Source organism: Dioscorea cayenensis, chromosome 19, assembly GCF_009730915.1.
Source record: "Dioscorea cayenensis subsp. rotundata cultivar TDr96_F1 chromosome 19, TDr96_F1_v2_PseudoChromosome.rev07_lg8_w22 25.fasta, whole genome shotgun sequence".
Classification (NCBI taxonomy): domain Eukaryota; kingdom Viridiplantae; phylum Streptophyta; class Magnoliopsida; order Dioscoreales; family Dioscoreaceae; genus Dioscorea; species Dioscorea cayenensis.
Window position 1 is genome coordinate 3455506 of NC_052489.1, and position 24884 is coordinate 3480389.

Below are 24884 nucleotides of genomic sequence, written 5' to 3' on the forward strand. Positions count from 1 at the left end.
ACAACAGCTTCTGATAATTCTGGCTCGAGTCATCGAGAATAAATTTATAACCTCTAATATTTTGGTTCGGATCACCGACATCACCAAAGATAAACATATGACCTCATATTTTGTTTTGACAATAGTTATTTATAAAATAATTATTTATGAAACATATATACTTAATTTTATTCAGATAAACTTATAATTTAATAGCTCAGTTTTGAGGCCTTACACACCGAGCCTGATGAACCGGGTTAAGGGCGTGACAGGACCACTAACAAACACTGAATTGCAAATAGATCCCGGGACAGAACCATGCACATACAATGCACACAGACGAACTTCTCAACTATCACATAACATCAAAGGGGGAAAAGACGTTACTAAGGACAGCAAGGTAAAGTTAAGTTGAGTAACAAACAAACTACTAACAAATAAACAAAGATGGTAAATCAGTCATGGTTCATGAGCTACTGAAGACGCTGCTCAAGATGTTCAAGTTGCACAACAAACCCAGAAACGGCAATGAGAACAGTGTTACGCTGAGCCTTTGCCAAAGACTTTTGATAGCGTATGAGCTCGGTTGGGTTGCAGAAGATGGCCTTGTTGTTCTTGCACAAGGGCTGAGACTCATATTTCCAGTAGATGTCTAGCAATAGAAAAAGACTAAAGGGCACCAGTGCCACTAGTGGCTTCAGCGCTGCGCCGAACTGGGTGTCGGAGTGGGATTGTTCGCAGGAGTAGGAAAGTGAGTGGCTTCAGCAGCAGCTGTGTAGCTTAGGACCACCCATTCTAGTCCCATTCTTTCCCTTTATGCACCGTCTTTGTTTGTTTGAGTGATTGATCTCTTACGGAAGAAGCAGGGTTTAGTATGTAGTATGTATGGTTGCTAAGTGTTTGACATGTGTTTAGTTGTAACACGTGTATTGTTTTAAGAGAGACATGTGTCATGTGTCATGTCACACTGTTATTGTTTCAAGAGAGACGTGTTGAGTAGGGAGCTTTTTCAAAAGGGATGGGGAGGGTGAATTTTGGTGTGGTTTCATTGATTCCTGGTTTGCACTTTACAAGGCAAAATTGGTGGTCAGCATGATTTAGCAGGACGACATGAGTGATGTGAAAAGAAATGTTTGGACTTTTTGAATAACATGGTAATGTCAGCCCCTCTTTGTACTGCTTCCTAACGTAAAACTTACATGTATATATATTTATATATATATATTTATATATGTTTTCCTTCAAAATTTATAACGCTAACTTTTAGACTCTCTGGTTTATCATATGAGCTTTTCCCCCAATAGGAAAGCTTAGGTTCACCAATGATTGATGATTTGGAACAAAACCGGGTTAGAAAATTCCAGCCCAATAAAGCTGGTAAAACTCACAGAAGAAAAATGCAGCAGGGCCATGCTCTGGTCCATTAATGGTGTTCATCTTTAATCTTGTTCCCGAATTCTATTGAGTTGGATGTACCTGATGACATTGCAGAGGTAATCGATGTATTTTTCGCCGTATGAAAGAAGAGGCGAGCACTGTGAAAAGAAGACCACAAATGGAGATCAGGATTGCTGGATGCAGTCCAACATGGGTGGTGGTGGCAGCAGCCGGAATAAATGCTGGTGATAAAGGTGCTACACTCATTGATGCGAAACCTGCTCGAGTTTGACCTCCCCTGCAGACAAAATGCAGGAAAGCATTTCACATATTCACATTACTGTAATCAAAGTTATGTAAGTTGCTCATATTATGGTACAAATATTGCTTTTGCTTCAATGCAGCCATTGCTACTTCTAGACTTCTAGCATTGCTATACTATCACTTCAACTGGTACTGTTGCATTTTATACCATTACATGACTTCAGTAATCACTACTACAGGAACAAAAGTATTACTGAACTACTGCTACTGCTTACCACAAATGCAGTGGTAGTGAACAGTAGTAAATTGCTCATATTAATAGTAGGTCTTCCTGAGTGAAAATTGATTTCCTTAATATGCTTAAAAAATAGCGTGCATATTCTCCTGCAGGTTTTCAATGGTGATTATACCAAAAGAGGTTGCCTGATCTGACCAAAATACTACCCAACATGAGGTCTATTAAAAACTTAAAGATAGACCTTCAGTTTTTATTTGTTGACATGATAGTGCTTTATGAGTTGGCAAGGTTTTTATCTGCATGCCTTACGGTACACAATACCACAACTCAGTGGTGCAAGAACAAACTCAACTTCTACAATGATATACATGCAAACTATCACCTATTGCTACAGAATGCAATACTAAATCCCACTAACAGTAATGTATGTCTACTGGGTGTTCCACTGGGACAAGTAAACTGCTGGTTAACATGATGAAAATAAGAGAAGTCATACATGATGAAAATAAGGGAAGTCATCCATTATGAATACTCTCCTAAAAGAAGCAGTTTGACCTAGAAACTCAATCAACACAGAATTGGATACACCCAAGTCAATCGCTACAACTTGTACTCAGGTCTGTATTCCAATCACCATCTATGATCCAACTAAAGCATGAGGCTCTTTCATCCACCACATAGACCATTAAAGCCAGCAAGCCCATCAATATTCTTTAGTACAATATCACAACTACACTGTTGTCTTTCTATGGGAGTAGTTACATGAGATATCACTATCATTGCCCGTGGAAAAAGGATAAGTAGAATGCAGATAAAGTTATCCCCAAATAAATCTGGCAAGTTAACGGTAAATACGGAAAGAGACTTTGTTGCATGCAGGTGAGGCATTACAGGAAGAAAATAAAATGACGTTGGTTCAGATGGTTCAATATAAAATATATAGATAAACATAATTATACCCGAACAGCTTCTTAAGAGCACCCCACAAAGGTCTGGAATCTTTTTGCTGAAAACTAATTTGTTTGCTTCCCTTCTGTTTCTTTTGGTCATCTGAATGCATTGCAGCAAAACATTAAAGACTAATAGAATAAGATGGCAATGTAATAGACAACAGGAAATAAAATGGAAAAAGGAAACAGTAACCTTTTGAATGGATTCTATGATCCTTAAATGAAGCCCTTAGTGATGCCAACTTTTCCACTAGCAACCGCTCCTCAGCACTGCAGGGAAGATTTAAAAAAAAAAAAAAAAATAGATAAAAGAATGAGCAATACAACTCCATGAACCACCATTTATGATCACCAGTCTAAATTTTTATTACTTAATTCAAATTCTAAATTTCGATGATGATTTCAAGTTTATAGAGACATAAGAAGATACTTGAATCACATGATTCCAACAGTCTATTATTACACACCCATCATAGTCTCGAAATATACAAGATAAATCCATGCCACATATGTTGAAGTTTTAGCTAAGCGCTTATTATGAACACACAAGGGGGCGTAAGAGTTCTTGAAATGATATGGCATGCAACCTGGATAAAGTTTTAGCTATAATTAGTGAACACAAGTAATTCTCATAAATATCACCTAGTAAATTATCAACAAACTAAAAAACTTTCAGCAGCTGGAAAATAGAAGATGAAATAAGATATTCAATACTCCACATAAAAAAAAAAAGTGAAGAACACTAAAATGATATTATACAGATCTATGTACTATTATCTATTAAAACTCCTGACCTGATATCTTTTGGGATCTCAACTCGCACGATAAAATAATGGTCACCACGAACTGAAGGTTTATTTATATTTGGAACACCCAGTTTAGCCATCTTTAAGGTCTCTCCAGGTTGTATTCCACAAGGAATTTGAAGATCCTTGTATCCTTCAATTGTCTCCACCTGATAAAGTAGCCAGCATATTAGATCATCTCCAATTACACATACACAGAATTCATAATAAAGAACTATCACAATCTCAAGTGCCCCATAATTCTGCCATGTCATATGTTTGCAGGGTAGGACTTTATACAAGATAGAATAAAATAAGGTAAGTAGGCAGGAGGAAGGTGTACATATTTGAAACAGCATGAGACAACAGAATTGATTTTACAGTTAAAGACGTTGTTGTGGTAATGATAGTATGTCCTACCGTAGTGAAAATCAGAGGATTCTAGATGTATTGTTTTGCTTCTACTTTCATCTCAAACAGCAAAGTGGCATCAGAAAATTATAATATTGGAATAGAACATTCAGTACAGTCAGAATTTCACTCTAGTAACAACTAGGTACAACACAACAAGTCATTCTGAATGGTGAACTACGAAAAGAGATAAAGAAAAAGCACCATGTGGATTGGGAACAAGGTGATTCTCATATGCCCTATGCAGGTAAGGGAAAATTGCAGGTATACCTTGACCGTTGTACCCAATATGGCCTGAGCATAATCAATGCCAATGTCGGAATAAAGATTAAGACCCTCCCTACGAAACCCTTGTTTCTCCTTGACATGTATGGACAAATAAAGATCACCAACTATGCCCCTGCACAACATAATAACAAACAATTATTATATTCCACTCAGAACTATTTAAAGGTGCAAATAATTAAAGAAAGCATCAATGTGATTCATGGTTGACCATGAAAGTATACATTATGCACAAAATTGTACCTTTCATATGAGCAGCAAATGATGATATGATCTAAATAATTCATCCAAAAATCTAATTCAATATATAGCGTTTTGGCAGGTTGCTCAACCATATTGTTTGCATAAATAAAATTGCTTGAAGAAACCGATTAAATATACAAGTAAAGGCCAGAGCCAGGCCTAACATGAATTGACAACCAAATATGTACTTCTGAACCCGTCCCATAGCCCCAACTTTTCAAAACTGGCAACATCAGCCCATATAGAGCCCTACTTATAGTGTTGACTAAGACCAAACTATCTTAATTGTGTCTCTATTAAATTTCCCTTTGTTTAATAGTGACTCTATTATTCCCTTCAATGCAAAGGGATATCTGAAAAGTCACATAGCACTCTAGATTCCTAGAAAGACTTGATATAATTTATACTAGTATAGTCTCATCTTTAAAGCAAACCCAGTTTTTCTCCTAACACGAACTAAAGTTTCCACAGTTGCATCATAAATGCCAAACCAACACATGCTGTCACATCCACAGCTGCTGCTATGATGGATGTGGCACCCAGCCAAGGAGGTTATCCAACCTTGTTACCAAATCAAATAAAGGATGCACAAAGACAAGATCGCAGGTTGAGAACAATCATAGAAAAGATGAAGGATGGAGCTCAAGGTGAATTATATGTTTCAAAGTAAGGAATTTTGATGTTAGGGACTAGATTCTGCGTTCCCAATGTGGGAATCTCAGGAGGGAGTTTATGTAGAAAGCCTATCGTTCAACTTATTCTATGCATCCTAACACAAAGAAAGATGTACCAAAACAGTAAAGGAGAATTATTAGTGACAAAGAATGAAGAGGGACATAGCATAATTTGTAGCTAATTGCTTAAGTTGCCAATAAAGTAAATGCAAAGCATCAGAGGCTAGCAACGTTATTACAACCCTGAAAGATCCCTTGATGGAAAAGGGAAAAGACCTTAATAGTTTTTTTATAAGTTTAGCGCATACACAGAGGAAATCACTCTATTTGGGTGATAGTGGATAAATTGACCAAATCAGCTCATTTTCTCCCAATTAAAATTACCTCTTATGCAGGATTAGTTGGCAAAGCAATATGTTGCTGAGGTAGTTAGACTTCATAGGATACCTGTATCTATTGTATTTAATTGTAACATAAGATTCACATCCCACTTCTTGTAGAGTTTATATAAAGTCTTAGGGACTAGGTTAAATTTTAGGATAACATTTTCATCCACAAATAGATGGTCAAATAAAGTGGACCATATACGCACTTAAGAATATGTTTAGAGCTTGTGCAATGGAGTTTTTGGGTAATGGAGACCAGCATCTGGGGTTAATAGAATTTGTTATAATAACAATTATCAAGAGAGCATAGGAATGGCTCCATTCTAGGTCATGCATGGCAAAACATGCAAAAACCCTTAGTGTTAGTATGAGGTATGATAAATGAGAAAGAAAATTGAAAACTGCTTTGCCCAGAGTTGTTGCTGGTAATGACCAATAAAATCAAAGTTGTAAAGGAATGCTTGAGAACAACTCAATGTAAATAGCAAAGTTATGCAAATAATCGACATTGTAACCCAGAGTTTGAGGTTGGAGACTTTGTATTCCTTAAAGTGTCTAATTGGAAAAGAATCTCAAGATTTGGCAAGTGGGGGAATTTGAGTCCAAGATACATTATATTTATACCATATTAGATATTAGCTAGAGTTGGGCATTTACCAGCTTGCCTTGCAACTGGGGTTATCTAAGATACATGATGCATTCCATATATCTATATGGATACTTGCAAATGTGTTTGTGCGTGTGCGCATGATATACATGAAGAAAGTATTGTTGATGAAATGAAGTGTGTATGTGTGAGATATCCATGAAGTGAGTGCTGTTGATGAAATGAAGTGTGTATGTGTGTGAGATATACATGAAGAGAGTATTGTTGATGAAATGATGGCGTTCATAGTGCTATGGTGAAGATGATGAGGGTTTACGGCACCCTGTTCATCATCTTCATCTCTCATCATGCATTAAACCAGACATCTTATAGACATATTATTAGCATCACCATCAAACCCTCATCATATTTATTAAAACACCATGAGCATTGTTATTTCATCCATGACACTCTCTTCATGTATATCTATACACACTTGTAATTATCCATGAATTAAAAATTACCATCACCTGTGATATCAAAGTCATAGCCCTGAACCAATTCCGACCTGGTGGTGGCGGCTCTAACAAGCTCTGACTCAGTGACTATTATATCCTTCTTACCAGCTCTCTTTTCCTTCTTTTTCTTTTCTCTACAAATTCTATCCCTCCTTTTAAGTCTCTTTCCACTATTCTTCATTTATCCCTTTGTCTTTTCTATTATCCTTCCCGCCACCTCATCATCTCTCTACTTTTCTTTTTCATTAAATTATTATTTAGTCCCTACATCCTAATATTTTACATTTGACTCCCTGAAAACTATCTTTGGGCCCTTAAAACTGTTTTATTAATTTCCTAAAGCCCCTTGGGTTTTATTTAACCCACTTTTATCCTCTACCTCTAAAAAATTTTACATATAAATTCTGAGCAATTATAAAGTAATAACTAATAGCAGGATTTTTGGGTTAAATTAAATCAGGGCGTCACATGCAATTCCTGTGCTAAACTGAATCTGAAGCAAGCATGCAGTTGTAGCACTACAGAGTCTTACGCAAGTTTTTTTTTTCAGCCTAGCATCCAACAATTTTCCCAAGATACTACAACTCATACAAGCAATTTCAAATGGTCATGAATCTAATTAATTTGCATACAATCATATTGATAAATATCAAACTACTTCACATTCAATAACCTATAAGCCCATAAGCATGCAGTTGTAGCACTACAGAGTCTTAAGCAAGTTTTTTTTTTCAGCCTAACATCCAACAATTTTTCCAAGATACTACAATTCATACAAGCAATTTCAAATTGTCATGAATCTAATTAATTTGCATACCAATCATATTGATAAATATCAAATTACTTCACACTCAATAACCTATAAGCCCGTATTCTCTTGTGATATAAATACTTTAAAATTTATAATATCTACTTTATAATAATATTCCTCAAATGTTTGGAATTAATTATATAGAAAAACCACTACTATATATCAAAATTTTAAATAGTAACTAATACTATTATATAGGATTAAAACTATTCTAGAACCTCGTACTTTACCCCAATATTCATTTCCATTCATGTACTTTACATTTTGCTCCTTTTTATCAGTGACAACGGCATAGCCTGAAATATGTGATTGTCCACATGGCATGCTTTGTTGTCCTACTATGGCAAACCAACAATCACCCGGATTAAAAAAATATTATTTTAAAATTTTAAAATTTTTTTGGAACCAATGATGTAGCAATGATATGCCATGTGGCAAATAATAACAATTTTCATTATTTTTTATTTTTTGTTCTTTCCAAAATATGCCACATCAACTTGCAACGTGGATTTTTAAAATAATAAAAAAATGATTCATGATTATATGGCAGAAAACAAAGTACAGAAAAAAATGAACTTTGAGCAAAGCCAAAGACAAGATCCACCTTGAAGATGTCTCCTTGAATAAAAAGATCATCACAATTTTAAGTTTATACATGCCTACCTTATCTTATCAATGCCTCCTTCTCCTTGAACCCGAATGGTTAATCCATCATTAGCACCAGCTGGTACATCAACAACAATACTCCGTTTTGCCTGTATTCTGCCTTTACCACTACACTTTCTGCAATGTTCAGTGATTATCTTGCCATCACCGCCACAATTTGAGCAACTAGATACCTATAACATGATAAAATCATCTATGCAGTGGACTAGGTGAAGGAAGTACTAAATTAAGTCACAAATATTATTAGTATCAGCTACAATAATTTTTTTTTCCTTTCTCTCTCTCTCTCTTGCGTGGCAAAGAACTGCCTTTATCTAATACCAAAATATAGTGGTATCAGCTGCATAATGAAATGATACAACAAATTGAGATGTTTCTAACATTTTCTAATTGATATATGATGTAAATATTATATTCTATGAGTAAGGTCCCCATCGGATAACCACCCATAGCCCATTTTCTGTATAGGACACCTTTCAGTTCAACAATGAAGGGTGATATTCATTTATTACAAAACAAGGATATGCAGTATTCGATTTAAAAGTGTGTCACATTAGAGCCTAACCAACAATGACAAGCACCAAGTTAAACTATGGAACACCAGCACTAATACAGAAAGAACAACCTTACCTGAGTAACTATTCCAAATGGTGTTTTTTGTGTCTTCATCACCCCACCCTTACCACCACATTCACTACATAGCTTAATGGAACTGCTAGATTTTGCACCACTACCACCACATCCATCACAGGTTTCAAAACAAGTAAAATCTATCTCCCGACTTCCTCCATGGACTGATTCTTCAAAGCTCAGATACAGGTCATAACTGCAAGCAAGAAAGAAGGTAAGAAAAAGATGACAAACCATTGCCAATATAATTAAGCATTAAACTTAACAACATGAAAAGAATGATTTATCGGCTTAAAACTAAATTGCATTTCAAAACCATATTCTAACATATAATAAGAAATGGCAATCAAAAATTAAAAACCAATAGTTATAAGTAATTGTTTTAGGTTCTATGCTGTATTACTATAAGCCTTGTGAAGTTCCATGTTGGCATGTTGACAATATGCCCAATAACTACTTCTCTAGATGATTATACAGAATGAAGTGAAATAATTTACAGAGCTAATGGAGCATCGGAGCTAATTTTATTGACAAAAATAAAAATAAGATCAATTAAAGGCCAGTGAAGACAGAAAATTCTCAGGCAGAAGAATGTGAACCTTGTTACTAATTTTGGCTTTTAGAAAGGTTGAAAGACAGAAAGCTAGAACAACCGATAAGTTTGTGGCTCAATAACAACTCAAGAAATGGAATAATTACCGGATATCAAGCCCTTGTCTGCGGTTCATTCTTGTACCAAATTTGAATAACCCAGGGTCCTCACCCCCAAAAAATTCATCCGAATCACCAAAGAAAGAATTAAATACTTCAAAAGGATCTACCTGCAAAATTGTGGATTAAAATGCTTGCTCCTTTCTGCCAGTAGTTAATAATATAAACATATGACTAACTTAATCATCTTTTTGTTTGCAAAATCAGAAAGATAAATATGACAACTACAAGAAGCTACCATCTCATTAATCATTACCCCAAAAAAAAAATCCCAAACTTAGAAGTGTTAAAATTTCTTACCCCATCTGGATGAAAACCGGTTCCTCCATATTCTCCTTGTAAACCAGCCTCACCAAAGCGATCATACAAAGATCTTTTCTCATTATCTGATAGCACCTACAGAAGGGTTAAGTGCCACATAGCAAAAAGAGAAATGCAATTCCAGACACAGAAACATAAAAAGAAATGAAGAGGCAGACAAAGAAAATCATTATTGACAATGTCACTAAACAAATCAAATGCGTGATGATAAGCCTCTATACAGGTGACATCTAAGACATGTTGGAACTTTACCAGAGAATAACTGCACACAAATAAGACTGATCTAAGACATGTTGGAACTTTACCAGAGAATAAAATGATGAGCAAATAATTACACACTAATAAGACTGAAGAAAGAGAACAGTGAAGAAGATGAATACCTCATATGCAGCACTAATCTCCTTAAACTTTTCTTCTGAACCTGGGCTTTTGCTCATATCTGGATGATACTACAGTACAATAAAGGAGAAATGAAATCTGGAAGAATGTACAATGAAGATGTTATTGGTGCAGTAATTGACAAACAACCATTTCAGAAATCTTAGGATTTGAAGACTTGTAATTTCAGAACAAAATGAGAATGAATCCTTTAACATAATGTAATCTGGAACATCAGAAACCACTGAAGGTTTGCAAGTTTTCAAGATTCGCCTCAAAAGAGATGCTAAACAGTCATGAAGACACTTTTATCCACTTAACCAACACTAGCATTAAACTGTTTGAACCAACACTAGAAACTCCATATTGTTTTAATTCCAAATACCAATATTCAGCCAATAAATCAACAGCATTTTCGCATTCCAAATTTCCGACAGTTTCGAGTAAAACATCCCAAAAACAAGTAATCCAAACATAATAACAACGAAAAGATACAAATTAGTCTGAATTTCAAATGGATTGCGTTGAGAGGAAACCTTGCGTGCGAGATTCCGGTAGGAACTCTTGATCTCCTGAAGAGTGGCGTTCCTATCAAGATTCAGCGTCTCGTAGTAGTCCCTGACCTTAGCTCTCACCACCCATTGCCGTTGCTTAGGAGAATCCCTAATGAAGCGAAGCAACGGAAAGCTAGGGTTCGGTATGAACCGCAGCTCGCCATTAGAGAACCTCGAGGTCCGGGAACCCAGCAACAGTGGCCGAGAAGAGCCCGAATGGCGTAACAGGGGATCGCAAGGGATGGCGTTGGAGAAGCTCGGAGCTCCGCGAAGGAAAGCCACCATCGGCGGAGAGAGCTTCGTCGCCGGAGCTTGGCTGGCGATAGAGAACGAAAGAGAACTCTTGATCTTCGGGATGAGCTCGAGAAGCTGGAAATGTTTGCGGATTCGGGTCTGAGATTGGACCCGGATCCGATTAATTTATGGGAATATATGAAAATAAAAAAAGAGAGAATTTATTTAGGTGAAGAATAATAATTAAATTTATTTTCTTAATTTTTTTTTTAATTTACATTGAGATTTATTTTAACAAAACAATGAAAACATAGTTAAGTCATAGTTTTAGCATACTACCATAAATATAATTAATATCACAATTAATATTAGAAATTATAAATTCAAATAAATTTAGACAAACAGATTTCATAAATATTAATTGAAAAGGAGACCAAATTAGTCAAAAATACCTTTGTTTTAACTTGTTTAAATTAAAAACATAAATAAAAGATTCAGCTGGATTAATTGAACCAACAAAAATTCCAATTTATTCAGTTTTAATGAGCTACCAGTCCCTTAAGATTTAAAAACAAAAAAAAATTAAAAACCAAAATATTTCAATTTTATGGACCTTAAACTAAATTAATGCAAATGCACATTAGTAAAAACAAAATAAAAATCAATACAAAATTAAAAAAGTCTCAATACTTCTGTGCTACATAACATTAAGATAATATATTAATGGTTTATATTCAACAAAAATGACTCCTTGATTACTAGTAGAATCCATAGCTATACCACATTAAATAATTTTAAGTGAGTGAATTATCACTGAGATTAACACAAAATGAGTGACAAGTGCCAAACAGGGTACACATTTAAATCACAATTGGCAGATAATTACAAGCTAAATAATTAGCCCATACATTAATCTATTAACTACTTGAAAAATCCACATGATCTTCAGTTTTACATGTCAAACATTTTTGTTACATAAGCAATGTCAGTACCAGATCTTTGTATAGAGATAATTAATATATGCACATTGCCGATGCATTTAACTCAATCACTAGAGGATGTTGCACCTGAACATTAAACCCTTCTGATCAACTCTCTGCTCATCATTACCTGTTAAACATTTCCGTGATTAATAATAACCATATATCAATCTGATTTCGGAGATTCAACCCTACGAAATTAAAAAAAAAAAAAAAAGTAGACTAGCCTGTTGGCTGACACAGCCTTCGGTTCTCACGAGACGACATTTCTTTCTTCAAATTAGTCAGTATGTCCTCCATGGTGTATTCTCTCTTCCAATTTGCTAGCATTGGAAACAAACTGGGTTCAACCTGATAAACAAATTTAAACAACATGAGATTGGTTTCTTATTGGAGGAAGACAATTTGAGTTTCAATGTATGTTGAGTACCATTCCGGTTTCCTCATTTACACAGTTCATGTTTATCTGAGACTGGAACCGCACGGTTGGTGGATTGTCTGGGTAATCTTTGTCACAGAATAGTTTTAGTTGATAAATTCGTCCATCATGGACGGTCTGAAAGTAAGGCAGTACAATGGAAGGTCATTAAAGAGGATTTCAAATAAAACAAGCAGCATTTACAAATTGGAGAGAAACAGAATAATGGATCAGAAACATACGTTGTGAGGACCAATGATCGTCCCAGTCCAAGAACGCATGTAAATATCATCTGCATCATCCATACCATAGCTGACAGTTCCATCACCTATACCCTTCTCCCCTCTCTCCAATTCTTCCAGCAATCTAAAACTTCTTGGAACTACAAGAGGGGGAAAAAACCAAGTCATTCTTCAGAAGTCTGCTCTAGAATTATTGAAACATAGAACCGAGAAAAGATCTAAAGGCCACTGGACAACTTAGGGCAAGGTGTTGAGCTGCTTAAAAGACCTTAATAGATGTAAGACAAAACAATTTCTCAAACTAATATCAGAGATTATTGTTCCACTTATGACTTGATACAGGAGAAGTACAGTATCTTATACCTTACCCTTGGGACACAGGAACATCATTCAGTAAGATTGCAACTTAAACATTTAAATGACATAGACAAGGTTTACCTCATCAAATTACATAATCTTATGTTTAAGATATCCAGTGCACGTTAATGCCCATCACAGTAAAAGATATGCATCAACAGACTGCCATATCTCACCTAAATCTGCAGTCCATCATCCCATCCACAATGCTTGGCGGTAATTAAAGCATTGAATGAATTATATCATCAGCAAGTGACAAGCAATATTATACCACATGGAAAATTTACACATCAGCAAGAAAAATAAATGCAATTGGTGGACATAAATACATATATGCTTAGCTCACACAAAAAATGATATGCAATGACTAGTCATCATCAAATTTGTCATGTAATAGACCTGTCCCATGTATTAGTTGAGAACGTAGAAGGTGTGCCTACCATAACAATGAGTGGGCCCTAACCGGTTGTCGACTCAAGTTGCAAATGTATCTAATTCAGTTAAGTGATCTCATGCAGGTGCAAGCTGGATCAATCTCATAGAAAATCCAAGACCTTAACCAATTTTGTCCTTGACATATACAATCAAATGATTCATACTTTAAAATGTAGATCATGTTCTTAACCCTTTATGTCCTTGACATATACAGTAAAATAATTCATACTCTCAAAAGTAGATCATGTTCTAAATTCTAATAGCCTCCGTTGGTTTGGCGTTTGATAGAAACTATACTTTCTTTGAAGGACTATCATGCACTAACATCTTGATTTAAAACTAAGTTTCCACACACTTAAGTTTAATTTTCATCTAGAAACAGAAGAATTCTAAAAACCACCGGTAAAGATCATGGGCTAACAATAATATTCTCAACAAATAGTGGAAATAATAATAGTTTTAGATAATTCTATATGATTTATGGACAATTTAAGTATGAAGATCAATATTGAACCTGGATTATAATTTATTAATACTATTCTCACTATTTTTTAACTTTGAAATTTCACTACATTGAAAATGGCACCCACTACAAGATTTCTCTAAATTTAACACATTTTGATGGAATTTGAAATTCCTTCCTGACTAAGTATCTCAATTATCCAACTTTTGAATATGACTGGGCATTAAATGAGACAAAATGATACTTATGTAAAATCTAGGTCTAAGCATGCCCAAAAAATGCCTATTCAAATTTCCAAAAAGGGCGCATTTACAGCTGGACAATGTGTGTGGTAACCTAATTCTTTAAAATCAAACTGCCAACAGACAAGATGGATGTGTCTGTAAAATAGATATAAATAGATAGAGAAGTCAGAGATAGGAAGCCCATAGAATTTTTTAGGTAGAAAGAGAAAAAGAAAGTTCGTGGTGTAAGGAAGTGATGAAGTGGTAAGAACATGTAAAAGGACATATATTTGTTCAAAGTGGTGGGGAAATCATTAAAGTGACCTGACTTCCCTCTAATTCAGATATTTATTTGCCTTGAAGTAGGGGAAGTGATACTTCCCTCAGTTCAACACTTCCTTTGATTTTGAAATAAATCCACTTCAGGATGTTTTCATTGGAGTGGAATAAGTGAGTAACACATTAGAACTACTAGAAGTGATATTACTTCCAACCACTTCAGGGAAACATCACTTTCACGCATTTCTTTGCTTCACACCATTTCAAAACAAATAAACACCCCCTCAGGGGAAGAAAGAGGGTAAGTTACAAAGAGAAAGTTATCACATTATGATAGAGATAGAAATGAGTGACGAAGGAAAAGAAAGAGTTATCATGTATAGAGAAAAAGGGGAGTAGAAATGAAATAAAGAAATGGAGAATTGATGAGGTAGAGAGAGAAAACAAGGGTACAAAGATAGAAAGCAAAGGGAGAATGAGATGGAAAGAGGTGTAGTTAAGGTAGAACGAGGAGCGGGGAACAACGGGAACATGAAGTAGGAAATGAAAGTAGTGAAGTCGAGAGAAACAGTTATTGATATATAGACAAAAAAAAAGGACAGTTAAGATACAAAGAAAGGTTTTGTCCTACATAACATAGGTGAGATTACTAAGATGCTAGTTTGGTGGTATTTCAAGATTACCACCCCTCATGATGTCGTGGTCACTTCACTGTAAAGTATTGTAACATTGCTGAATGAGCATGTAGCTAAATGATAGAATACTAGCATGCAAATGAAAAAGCCACAAAGGAAATAATTTGCCAGAGGCATGCGACAAAAAAGCACTAGGAGCACATAACAAACAACCTAACCTAGGCTTCATGTGGAAATAAAGAAATGGAAAGGCTAGTATTACGTACACTGGCAGATCATAAATGAAATTCAGAAATTGAAAGAATCCAATCCTTGCACAAAGACATACTTGTGCCCTTGTTAGTTATATAGCATAACTGTATGCTATATGTGCTTAATAATTTACATATCTAAACTGGAATACTACTTCCACAATCTATCTTTCTGTCTATCTTTTAGAATTAGCATCGATGTGTTTGTCTCAAGGATATTAACCAGCATTTAGAGAGCTGCTGTATCTAGAAAGAGATGTAAATGAATTATCTTTTGAATCTAGGACTACAAGTAAATAAATCTACATTTGTGTAATAAATATTGAAATCAACCCGCAGAATGAAATAATATAGAGACATAGAAAAGATTCAAACTTTCAATTTCTTTCAGGCAACATACAACGTATTAAAATATAATTTTATTTGTGACATTGAAATTCACACGCCAACATCTCTTAATGCCTAAGCTAATAAAATCAAAGCCCTGATTAAATAGCCGGCCAACAAAATGCCGTTTACTCTTTCATTAGCCGAACGCGCTTGCCTAACCTTGCAAATCTTAAATTTTGAAACTTTGAATCAAATATCCAAACAGCTAATGATCAAGGCATGAAGAACTAAACATTTTCAAACCCAACAAGATCATCAAGACCAAATCACCAAAAATTCACTGACTTTCATCAAAATAAAACCTTTAGGGCACGTGAATGCAACCCAATCAAAGGTAATCTACTCATACTAAATTCATTGACTTCAAAACCCCCAAAAAGAAAAGAAAAGAAAAGGATCCAGTGCCCGATCAACAACACTGCAAATGGAAATTCCAACAAAAAAAAAATGAAAAATCACAAGAAAAATCACAAGGGCTTACCAACCACATGAGAGTCCTCGGAGCTCATCACTCTCCTCTGTTGGAAAAGATCAATCGACCCTCAGATCGCACCTTCTTCTCTCTCTCTCGTCTCTCTCTCTCCACAAAAAGGAGAGGATCGCAGCGAGAAGAGGCAACTACTGCCCCGTTTCTCCTTCGAAAAAAAGGAAAAGAGGAGAAGAAGAGAGAAGAGCAGGCGAACCACTTCTTGGATATGGTCTTTGCATTTACACCCTCCAAAAGTGTTCTATTCTTTTGTTTCTTTAAAAACTTTTTCATCATTTTTTTTTAAAAAAGGAAAGAAAAGCGCAAACCTTTTGCAGCTGCACCCTCCTTTTTCCTTTAAATTTCAAAATAGCGCTGACCTTATTTTGCTTTTAATTTTTCCATAATATTTTTACCCTTTTAGTGGCTTTAACGTGATGTTGATTACCCTTTTAGTAAATTAACCTGTCAAAAATGCTTAATCATTTCATAAAATGTGATTATACAGTCCAAGAAATTTGCCAAAATGCTTCAATCCATCCATTGCACACTCTGGTTTTCATGACCAAACAAATGGCAAACAAAAAAGTTACATCAATTAGCCATGAAATCTTGAAGAACATCACTGCTGGCTTAATTTCATTTTCAGCTTATACATCAGCAGATGAGCAACAGACTCATACCCCATCTCGCGAGCTTTTCATCAGCATCATAAGATTTGAAAGACGAACAAGTTTCAAAATGTAAGTCAATATACATAAGCAATAAAAACATAAATATATCAAGTAGCAGCGGTTGTATTCTTTTAATGTACCATGATAAATGGCAATTCCCGTCGGTGCCATCTTTCGCTTCTTCAAACAGATCGAACTATAATACAAACGAAGACATAACAACAGGTTCAAAACATCTTCAAATCAATAATAAATCCATGTATCTCAGAAATAATTTTGGTGGTGTATAAATAAATACCTGTTGCATATCCAGAATGGGTTAATTCCTTTCTCTTCGATGCAGTGTGGGCACATCCAATTCTTGTTCGTTCTAACATCTTCCAATTCTTCTCCATAACGACTTTTGAGGCATGCACGGCATAAGACCCCATTGCTCGAATGGCAAGATGAGCATTCTGTTTTGCCTGTTTCGTGAAGCTATATTAAATGATTTTTTTTTTTGAATCAGGGATGATCAATAGGTTGAATAAACAATTACCCATGCATGGTTGATCGATATCCCCATCACGGCAGTGTTTGCAGTCATCTTCACAACACAGTGTCTTTTGCCTGCGCATAAATATAATCCTATCAACTTTCTTGAGTCTCTCCTTTTTGACATATTCGGAGATTGAATATCCCATGCATGATTTCGATATCAAAATTGAAAATGAAGGTCAGATAGATCTAATTGACAATGAAACCAATTAAATTCATTGCCACACCATAACTTAAGTAAATTTCAAGATGAATTATTAACTATAACCAACTTGCAAGAAATAGGGAAGGTAGGAAGGTAGGACAATGGCGAACATCATGTCATGCGGAGGATATCAAGTCAATCTCGGAAGTGCTAAGAAGGTGATTTTCAAAGAAGATAACCTGCAGAAATGGCAACAAATCCCCAGAACAGAATTATAAATAGTTCCCCGGCCTGTGCTTCCACATCGCCCCAAAAATAGTCTCTTTCGAGCCGGGACGATACACCATTCTCTCCCTGTCACTTCATCTAAAGAACCAAACAAATTTTACAAAATAGATTGCAGTAATCAAATAAAAACATTTTTTTTTTCTGATTATAAAGATCTAGGCTCACCAGGGGTTCCATACAAACACAATTGTCTCTCTGTCACGTTAGCTGAAGAACCAGACAAAATTTACAAATTAGATTGCAGTAACTCAAACAAAAACAAGTTATTTCTGATTATAAAGATCTTGGCTCACCAGAGGTTCCTTTCAAACGCTCCGACCGACGAACAGGAGTGCTTAAAACTCTTCGTGTTCTTGGGGAACTTTTACTCATTTTCACGCACTTGGTGGACAAGGCCAATGAGGAGAGCTCTTCCGCTTTATCGTTAATCCCAAGAGATGCCATTCGAGCCTTCAGCAAAATGCACATCAAGAACCACACTTGGTATAACAGAAAGAACTAATCAATCAAAAAGTTTTGAGCTTTCTCGGAGGATCTCATAGTCAAGCTTTGAGCTTTCTACTCCCTCGGCTTCTTTCTCCTCCTCTTGTAATCTCTCTTCTTTCTCCTCGACTTGTGGTCTCTCATCTTTCTCCATCACTCCATCTTGTCCATTCAAACCAGGAAAGTTTTGGTCTAATGAGGAACTACCAAAAATCTATGGACTGGCAGATGAAGAATAAAATCAAATACCTTGCAGGCATGAATCAATGAGGCCCTTCAAACGGAAAGATCGACGAACCGGTGCACTTGAACAGCGCTTGGCCTTCATCACAAGCAAGTTCCACAGGAATTGAAAGAAATGCCCACCAAAAAACAGCAGAGAGAAAATATAACACATCAAAGAAAGACAATGGCACCTTTTTCTCTGAAGTTCGGCATTGATAAGAGTCACCACTGGCTTTCACTCCACCAGTGGTTTCCTCCCCTCCAGGTGAAGCACCCGGAACACCATGCTCGCTTTTCAAGCGGCTGGATCGACGAAGGGGAACGGCATGAGCCGCCATTGAAGTGGTTTCAGAGACAACGGAGAAAAAGGATTAATGTTTTTGGTCTATCTCTTCTTTGCACCTACAACGGTCCCTTTTTTTCAAATAAATTCTTGTCAACGGTCAAAATTTCAAACTTGCAATCCTGTCTTTCTTGGGAAATTTGCATTAACACCCCCGCAAAAGCTAAGAATTTATATGTGAAATCTTTCATCCAACCAATTCCCTCAGTCCATAACACAGACATTGATAAAAAAAGGGGAACAATAATAAGACATAAATTTCAAAAAAATTCATGCTATGAATACAAGCATGAAGAAATGTTTGATTGAAAATGAACAGTGTTCTTATTATCAAAGAATGAAAGAATGAAATAATCATTAGAAGTAACAATGTTAGCAATAACAATGTTAGAAGTAACAATGGATGATCCGGACAAATACATTTTCTTGACAAAAAAGGCAAATTTTTTGACAAAAAAAGGATTGGAACACAGACATCTTGGTGTCCAAATCCATTGACCCACATCCGTTAATCACTAATCCTGTCATCTTCCTTTGGTGTTTGATTGTCGAACGGAATGTATGTACAAAAAAGATGGAAATTTGCTTGATATTATAAGGGCGAAGAATCGATTATGTTGAGTCAGATTTATGCCCGAGACGCCGCACCAGTCTCTCCAATGCTTCTCTCATCCACAAATGCTGGCAACCCTCCTTTGCTTCTTCGACACTCACCCACCTCCGCTCACGAACATCCATCTCCGGCCATCGGACTAGCTCCTCTGTCACATTTAAAGGGAACATGATTCCTTCATAAAAGGCGTCGTGACTTTTGCTCTTATATCGCCATTTGCCAAGCTTACGCTGTTCAACATCAAATTCATCTCAGAAAAGAAAAACCATAATACTAACAGTATATATAGATGGTTCAATTAGCAACAAACCTCGATTTTTCCTTGTACACCAGCTTCTTCCAGTGCCTCTCGTGAAGCTGCTTCTTTTATGGTTTCATCTATTTCCCAACCTCCCTGGAGACAGAACAATAAAATTTCATCAAGTTCATGCAAATTTTAAAGCTAGCAGAATTGTTATCAATATTGTTGAAGAATTTGTACATGCTGTAATCTGGTTTTCTGTTGAAGAATTCACAAAAACTTCCATGTTTGAAATGCATATTAATTCCTAAATTTTTATATTGTTTCTCTATATCACTTGTGAAAAATTCAAAGAAGAATTGTTACTAGATTTAATTTGCAAATGCTGTAATCTAGTTTTCTTTTGAGAAATCCAATTAAAAACCATGCTTAAAATGACCCACTAATTCCTACATATCATTTGAGAAACTAAGGATAAAAAGAAACAACAATGAATGATGGAGTCCTTAACTTCATTCAGTCCATGACAAACTTCATGATCCCAAAAACAAAACACAGATTAAATTAATAACAAAAACATATAAAACAAAATTTCCCAAAACAAAAAGGGGGAAAAAGACAACCATAAGAATTTGAAAGAATACCTTTGGGAACATCATTCCACATCCTTTCTGATTGCTAATTACCAAGACCTCCATTCTTTGATCCACTCCTTCACTAATTGCCTTATCTACATTAAATTTATAAGGTATGCATCTGCCCAACAAGAAACCACAGAATCACAACAATGTCAGCATAAAATATAATTAAATTTAAAAACAAAAACTAAAGAAAAGAAAAGCCTAATCCTCAAAGCCATCCACATTCAAGCATGCAAATAGAATCCAATACATATGCAACCTTTGCTCTAAAAATCTCAACTTTTTCATACAATATAAAGAAAAAACACAAGAAACCAATCATCCCATCAAGATTTAAAAATCTCTTTCTCCAATATCCCCAGGCATTGAAAAAACACAGGAAGAAAAAGAGAAAGAAGAAGAACAGACCCAACGACAAGACGCCGGCCACCGTCGCTATAACGCTGCAACTGCCGGCCCTGGCGGGACACCAAGGACACCATCTCCTTCTCCTCCTCCTCCGAACGCAGCCACCTGTTGGAAAAAGCTCCACCCTTTGAAAAACCGTGTCTTTTTGAAAGAATGCCTGATAAGGAATAATTTGGTTATCTGTGAGAGAGGGTTGGTAGGGGATTTGCGGAGAGAACAGCGATGCGGAGATGGCCATAAATAGGAGGAGATGGGATTAGGATTTAGGGTGGTCAGGGTGGTAAGCGCGTGCGTGGGTTCTCTTGCGACCGGCCGCACGGGGGGCATTCTCCGTGGGTTCGATCATTTTCTTTCTTTCTTTCTTACCTCTCTTTCTTAATCATCAATTAATTAATAATTAATTAGGGAATAAAATATTTATAAAAGGTTTTTCAATCCCCTCACCCTTGTCGAACACCTTTTGATCTATTAACACTCGGATCTCCTAATGCTGTGTTCTGCTGAGAAAATGAATCTCATGTTTAAGATATTTGTGTCCTGTTGAAAATGTGAGTTTCAACCTCATTTCATATATGATAACAACACAGTTGTGTTGAGCTATTAACTCTTCATTTGTGTATGTCACTTACATACCTGGTTCATATTTATAATAAAAAAAAAAATAGTTAACTATATTTGATAGATAAATGAATAATCTCTGTAAACTATTATATGTTAGAAATTCAATCTGGTATAGAGCAAAGTGTGCATTCAAAGTTTCTATGTTTATTTTATTTTTATTTGATTTTTTTTTTACAGGGAAGTAACTATTAGTCCCTCTGTAGTTTGCATTCCCCAATAAATCCTTGCAACTTTGGGTATTCCTAAAATCTTCTTTTTTTTATTTGTTTCTTTTAAGCCCATATACTAATGACGGAGGAGAAGATATTGTTAAGTGGACTGAGAAATTACCACTTTGCCCTTGCTCCTTATCCCACAATCTTAAGCTTCATCCTTACATCAAGCATGCTGTTTGGATGGTGAGCCATTACCATAGGGTTTCGTCCACCATACCTCTTTTATTCCTCTTGGCTAATCAAAAATCGAACAAGCTTGTCATGTAGCATCTTGTTAATTCATCCACAATGTCACTTTCGAGTATTGGTTGTAGCTCAACGACTAGAAGAAGGGAACAAAGATGACACCCGCCGCCCTTGGAACTCCACCCCAAAGATGAGAGTCCTCGATGTTGTGCTGGAGATTTAACCCATTAAGGTAATCAAGGATCTTCCCTTTGATGTCCGGCCAAACCTCGCCGCCCTTGGAACTCCACCCCAAGAGCCCAAAATGGAACTCGACCGGGAGATCATACATGAGGACCTTCAACAAAGCCCTCTCCGGATCACATTGTCAATCTTCATGGCCGACGACCTTTATCACAGGAGTAGCATCGCTGCTTTTGATAATGGAAAGGATCTTGGAGCTCGGCAAGACGTTGTGGCCAACGATGGGCGTGCGACCAACTGCGAAGTTGAAGATGTAGAACCACACTCTCAAATTGTTTTTGGTTCGTTTTGATGTGACTGATTGCTTATTCGTATTGTCGTCTCTAGCAAAATGCATACTTTCTAGTTGCTTTAAATCATTGTCTCGTTATTAGTTGTGCTTTTTAATAAAGCATTTCGTCTCCTTCCTGGTCAATCAGTAGAGGAGATCCTACGCTGCACAATGAATTTTCATGGTTGCATGTTTTACGAGTGTGATTTGATCTTTCTTTATAAAAAAAAAATTATTAGGTGATTATCATAGTTTCATTTGTTGTGCTATTGTGATTTTTTCATGTGATATATATCATAGGTATAGCAGGGTATTTTATGTGTGAAGGTTTATGTTCTTGTTTGACAAATCTATTAGTGAACCCAAAAATTTTAGAACTATTAGAATTAGACCCAATCTAATAGGTATTTTCGATAAGGACGCTACCCCTAACAACGTCTACTGATGTTACCTCATTTCTCTCATGTGATATAGTACAATTCTGTAAATATTTGTAATAACGTACTCATGTCTAAGTATAAATTTGAAAATATTTTGCTTTTTTATATGAAAATATTTCATACCCATATCTAACTAAAATTCATACTCATGTGTAACTAATATAATCATTCAATCCATTATGACTGTATTACATGATCGTCGATTATGGTCAGGATGTCGGGATAAAAAACTCTCGATGTTGCGGTTCATGCCCTCTGAGAGGGACTCCCTACGTGGTAATGCATGACACAAGGAGAGGAACAAATCACAAACAATGTATAATATCCACAGAAAGTAATAAGTTTAAGGGGCCCGAGTTTGCATCTACTACCCCACTCACCTGTTTAAAAGTTCACGTATGTTTGTCAGCATATTCATAAGTTTAAACCTGCAGATTAACATATCAACTACAAGTTAACTATATATAATACACAAAAAATGAACACTATAAAGTTACCGGGTATAATATGCACAAACATGATACAATATACAGTGACGGGGTATTATATACACAAACATGAGAAAATACACACAAACGTTTAACAATACATGCGTGCTTGAGGAACTACACACAAATGTTTAATAATAGACACACACTTGAGAAAATACATACAAACTATCTATTAACACACAAATGCTTTGCAAATACATATACAGATTAACCTCATGGAATCAACCAAGCTCGAGACGCGTCTTTTTGCTCCAAGTATTGACATATTCTGCCACGTTGGAGTATATCTCGCACCAACGTACACCTTTAAACAAATAATTCGAACCAATGGTCACAACATTAGACTTGTGGAGTAACCAATGGTGCATTTCTGCAGATGTAGACACAAGTTCACCGATTGCATCATCAAACTCTTTTGTCTTGTACACGTATTGTTTTTACCTTAAATGTGTCTAAGTTGCCCTCTATCTATGCATGCACACACCATCACCAGTCTGAAGAAGCACACTTGACAATCACCTAACAATGTTCAAGGCCCTGTAGAAGGATGTTGGGATAGGAAAGTACCTAGGTCAGCGGTTATGCTTTTCGAGAATGACTCCCTGAGTGACATTACAAAACACAGTGAGAAAAAAAAAAGTTACAAACAACATACACTACACGGAAAAAGCAAAAAACAGTGAGAAAAAAAAGTTACAAACAACATACACTACACGGAAAAAGCAAAAAACTAAGTGGAAACATTTTATAATACACAAGAATCATATAAACACAAACTAATTGTAATACACAGAAATTGTAAATAATACACAGGACATCAAAGTAATACATGGAATCGCCAATGTAATACACAAGAACACACAAAAGTAACTAGCACTAACATTCGTTGGTATATTATGATGGGAATAATGTGCTTGAGTTTCCAGTCATTACCCCGCTCACTTCCTCGACGGTGATGTCCATGACATTCTTGTTGAACATATGGTATATGTGCCACATCGTTGAAAGTTGGCCTCCAATTCAATTGAGTAAATTGTTTAACATGAGTCCGGTGTCATGAACTTTACTCATACCTGACAAGCGTCTGGGGCCTAATGTTCACAAATCTTACCCATGATGGTCTCCCAAGAGCTCAACACGGTGAATTGAAGCACATGTCATTCTTCTTTGTAACGCGCCACAACTTAGAAAGTTTCCATTGATGTTTAACACCTGTATGACATTTGGAGTAGCACATGAGAAGTGACAAATAAACAAGAAGAGTGATAGAAATTAGCACCTTCACAGCTATACAGTTCTCGGTTGTTAATACCACCTTTATACCAAAACTCCATTGCCGAAGGTTGAGCCAAAGAAAAACCTAAAAAGACACTTCCTATAGCCTACAAAAGAAAAAAGAGTAAGAAGAAGAACAAGAAGAATAAGAGAGAAAAAAGTGGAAGGTTTGCATAGAAAACAAAAAAAAATGACAAAAAACTGCCATATTTTTAAAAATATGACAAAGAAGAAGAAGAAGACGAAGACCAAAAAGAAGAAGAAAGCACTCCTCACAATCTCCAAAAGAAGAGGAATAAGAAGAAGAGCAAGAAGAAGAAGAAGCGAGAAGAAGGTGGAAGACTTGCATATAAAATAAAAAAATATGGCAAAGAGCTGCCACACATTTTAAAAAATATAACAA

At 35.9% G+C, this 24884-nt stretch overlaps 4 protein-coding genes and 1 long non-coding RNA gene across 9 annotated transcripts; all 5 read right to left on the reverse strand.

Moving 5' to 3' along the window:
* Positions 1-201: 201 nt before the first annotated feature.
* LOC120250386 (chaperone protein DnaJ) lies at positions 202-11153 on the reverse strand. Of its 2 annotated transcripts, none has more exons than XM_039259197.1 (11): positions 10750-11153; positions 10216-10284; positions 9815-9910; positions 9503-9624; positions 8804-8999; positions 8171-8346; positions 4275-4404; positions 3603-3763; positions 3002-3078; positions 2818-2908; positions 202-1654 (listed from the first exon to the last, which is right to left on the reverse strand). In XM_039259197.1, the coding sequence occupies exons 1-11, from the start codon at positions 11050-11052 to the stop codon at positions 1438-1440; spliced, it is 1638 nt and encodes a 545-aa protein (XP_039115131.1). In that variant the 5' UTR covers positions 11053-11153; the 3' UTR covers positions 202-1437. The 2 variants fall into 2 exon arrangements, with proteins under 2 accessions (XP_039115131.1, XP_039115132.1); XM_039259198.1 differs by having other exon boundaries at positions 10216-10312; positions 10750-10827.
* Positions 11154-11835: 682 nt separating this feature from the next.
* On the reverse strand, positions 11836-16370 carry LOC120283531 (ubiquitin-conjugating enzyme E2 variant 1D-like). The gene is made up of 5 exons (XM_039290229.1): positions 16157-16370; positions 12642-12781; positions 12412-12537; positions 12209-12332; positions 11836-12111 (listed from the first exon to the last, which is right to left on the reverse strand). The coding sequence occupies exons 1-5, from the start codon at positions 16182-16184 to the stop codon at positions 12053-12055; spliced, it is 477 nt and encodes a 158-aa protein (XP_039146163.1). The 5' UTR covers positions 16185-16370; the 3' UTR covers positions 11836-12052.
* Positions 16371-16597: 227 nt separating this feature from the next.
* Positions 16598-18892, reverse strand: LOC120250119. Its single transcript, XM_039258900.1, has 9 exons — positions 18685-18892; positions 18518-18590; positions 18079-18430; positions 17951-17992; positions 17737-17863; positions 17354-17424; positions 17114-17279; positions 16956-17011; positions 16598-16837 (listed from the first exon to the last, which is right to left on the reverse strand). The coding sequence occupies exons 3-9, from the start codon at positions 18251-18253 to the stop codon at positions 16764-16766; spliced, it is 711 nt and encodes a 236-aa protein (XP_039114834.1). The 5' UTR covers positions 18254-18430; positions 18518-18590; positions 18685-18892; the 3' UTR covers positions 16598-16763.
* A 262-nt stretch (positions 18893-19154) lies between these two features.
* Positions 19155-21075, reverse strand: LOC120283711 (nudix hydrolase 18, mitochondrial-like). The gene is made up of 4 exons (XM_039290429.1): positions 20740-21075; positions 20335-20446; positions 19760-19843; positions 19155-19679 (listed from the first exon to the last, which is right to left on the reverse strand). Exons 1-4 carry the CDS (start codon positions 20811-20813, stop codon positions 19449-19451), a joined length of 501 nt encoding a protein of 166 aa, XP_039146363.1. The 5' UTR covers positions 20814-21075; the 3' UTR covers positions 19155-19448.
* A 2168-nt stretch (positions 21076-23243) lies between these two features.
* LOC120250196 lies at positions 23244-24647 on the reverse strand. Of its 4 annotated transcripts, none has more exons than XR_005532966.1 (3): positions 24486-24647; positions 24140-24418; positions 23244-23808 (listed from the first exon to the last, which is right to left on the reverse strand). It is a non-coding gene; the product is annotated as an uncharacterized LOC120250196 (long non-coding RNA). The 4 variants fall into 4 exon arrangements; XR_005532968.1 differs by having other exon boundaries at positions 23244-23700; positions 23774-23808; positions 24140-24647; XR_005532967.1 differs by having other exon boundaries at positions 24522-24636.
* Positions 24648-24884: the final 237 nt, after the last annotated feature.

Bases quoted from the DNA above. Each gene is read 5' to 3' on its own strand.
- LOC120250386 (XM_039259197.1), bottom strand. From the start codon at position 11,052: ATGGTGGCTTTCCTTCGCGGAGCTCCGAGCTTCTCCAACGCCATCCCT. The intron at 9,000-9,502 runs GTAATTATTCCA...TCTTGCTTGCAG, and splicing joins AGACAAGGGCTTGATATCCG to TTATGACCTGTATCTGAGCT. The intron at 4,405-8,170 runs GTAGGCATGTAT...TATGTTGTGCAG, and splicing joins GGAGGCATTGATAAGATAAG to GGGCATAGTTGGTGATCTTT.
- LOC120283531 (XM_039290229.1), bottom strand. From the start codon at position 16,184: ATGAGCTCCGAGGACTCTCATGTGGTTG. The intron at 12,782-16,156 runs GTAAGCCCTTGT...CCCCTCTTGTAG, and splicing joins CGAGGACTCTCATGTGGTTG to TTCCAAGAAGTTTTAGATTG. The intron at 12,112-12,208 runs GCTAGTCTACTT...AATGTTTAACAG, and splicing joins AAGGCTGTGTCAGCCAACAG to GTAATGATGAGCAGAGAGTT.
- LOC120250119 (XM_039258900.1), bottom strand. From the start codon at position 18,253: ATGTGCATTTTGCTGAAGGCTCGAATGGCATCTCTTGGGATTAACGAT. The intron at 17,993-18,078 runs GTGAGCCAAGAT...CTGGTTCTTCAG, and splicing joins GCGTTTGAAAGGAACCTCTG to CTAACGTGACAGAGAGACAA. The intron at 16,838-16,955 runs GTACATTAAAAG...GCTGATGAAAAG, and splicing joins GGGAATTGCCATTTATCATG to CTCGCGAGATGGGGTATGAG.
- LOC120283711 (XM_039290429.1), bottom strand. From the start codon at position 20,813: ATGGTGTCCTTGGTGTCCCGCCAGGGCCGGCAGTTGCAGCGTTATAGC. The intron at 19,844-20,334 runs GTATTCTTTCAA...TTCTGTCTCCAG, and splicing joins GTGGAATGATGTTCCCAAAG to GGAGGTTGGGAAATAGATGA. The intron at 19,680-19,759 runs GTTTGTTGCTAA...GATGTTGAACAG, and splicing joins GTGTACAAGGAAAAATCGAG to CGTAAGCTTGGCAAATGGCG.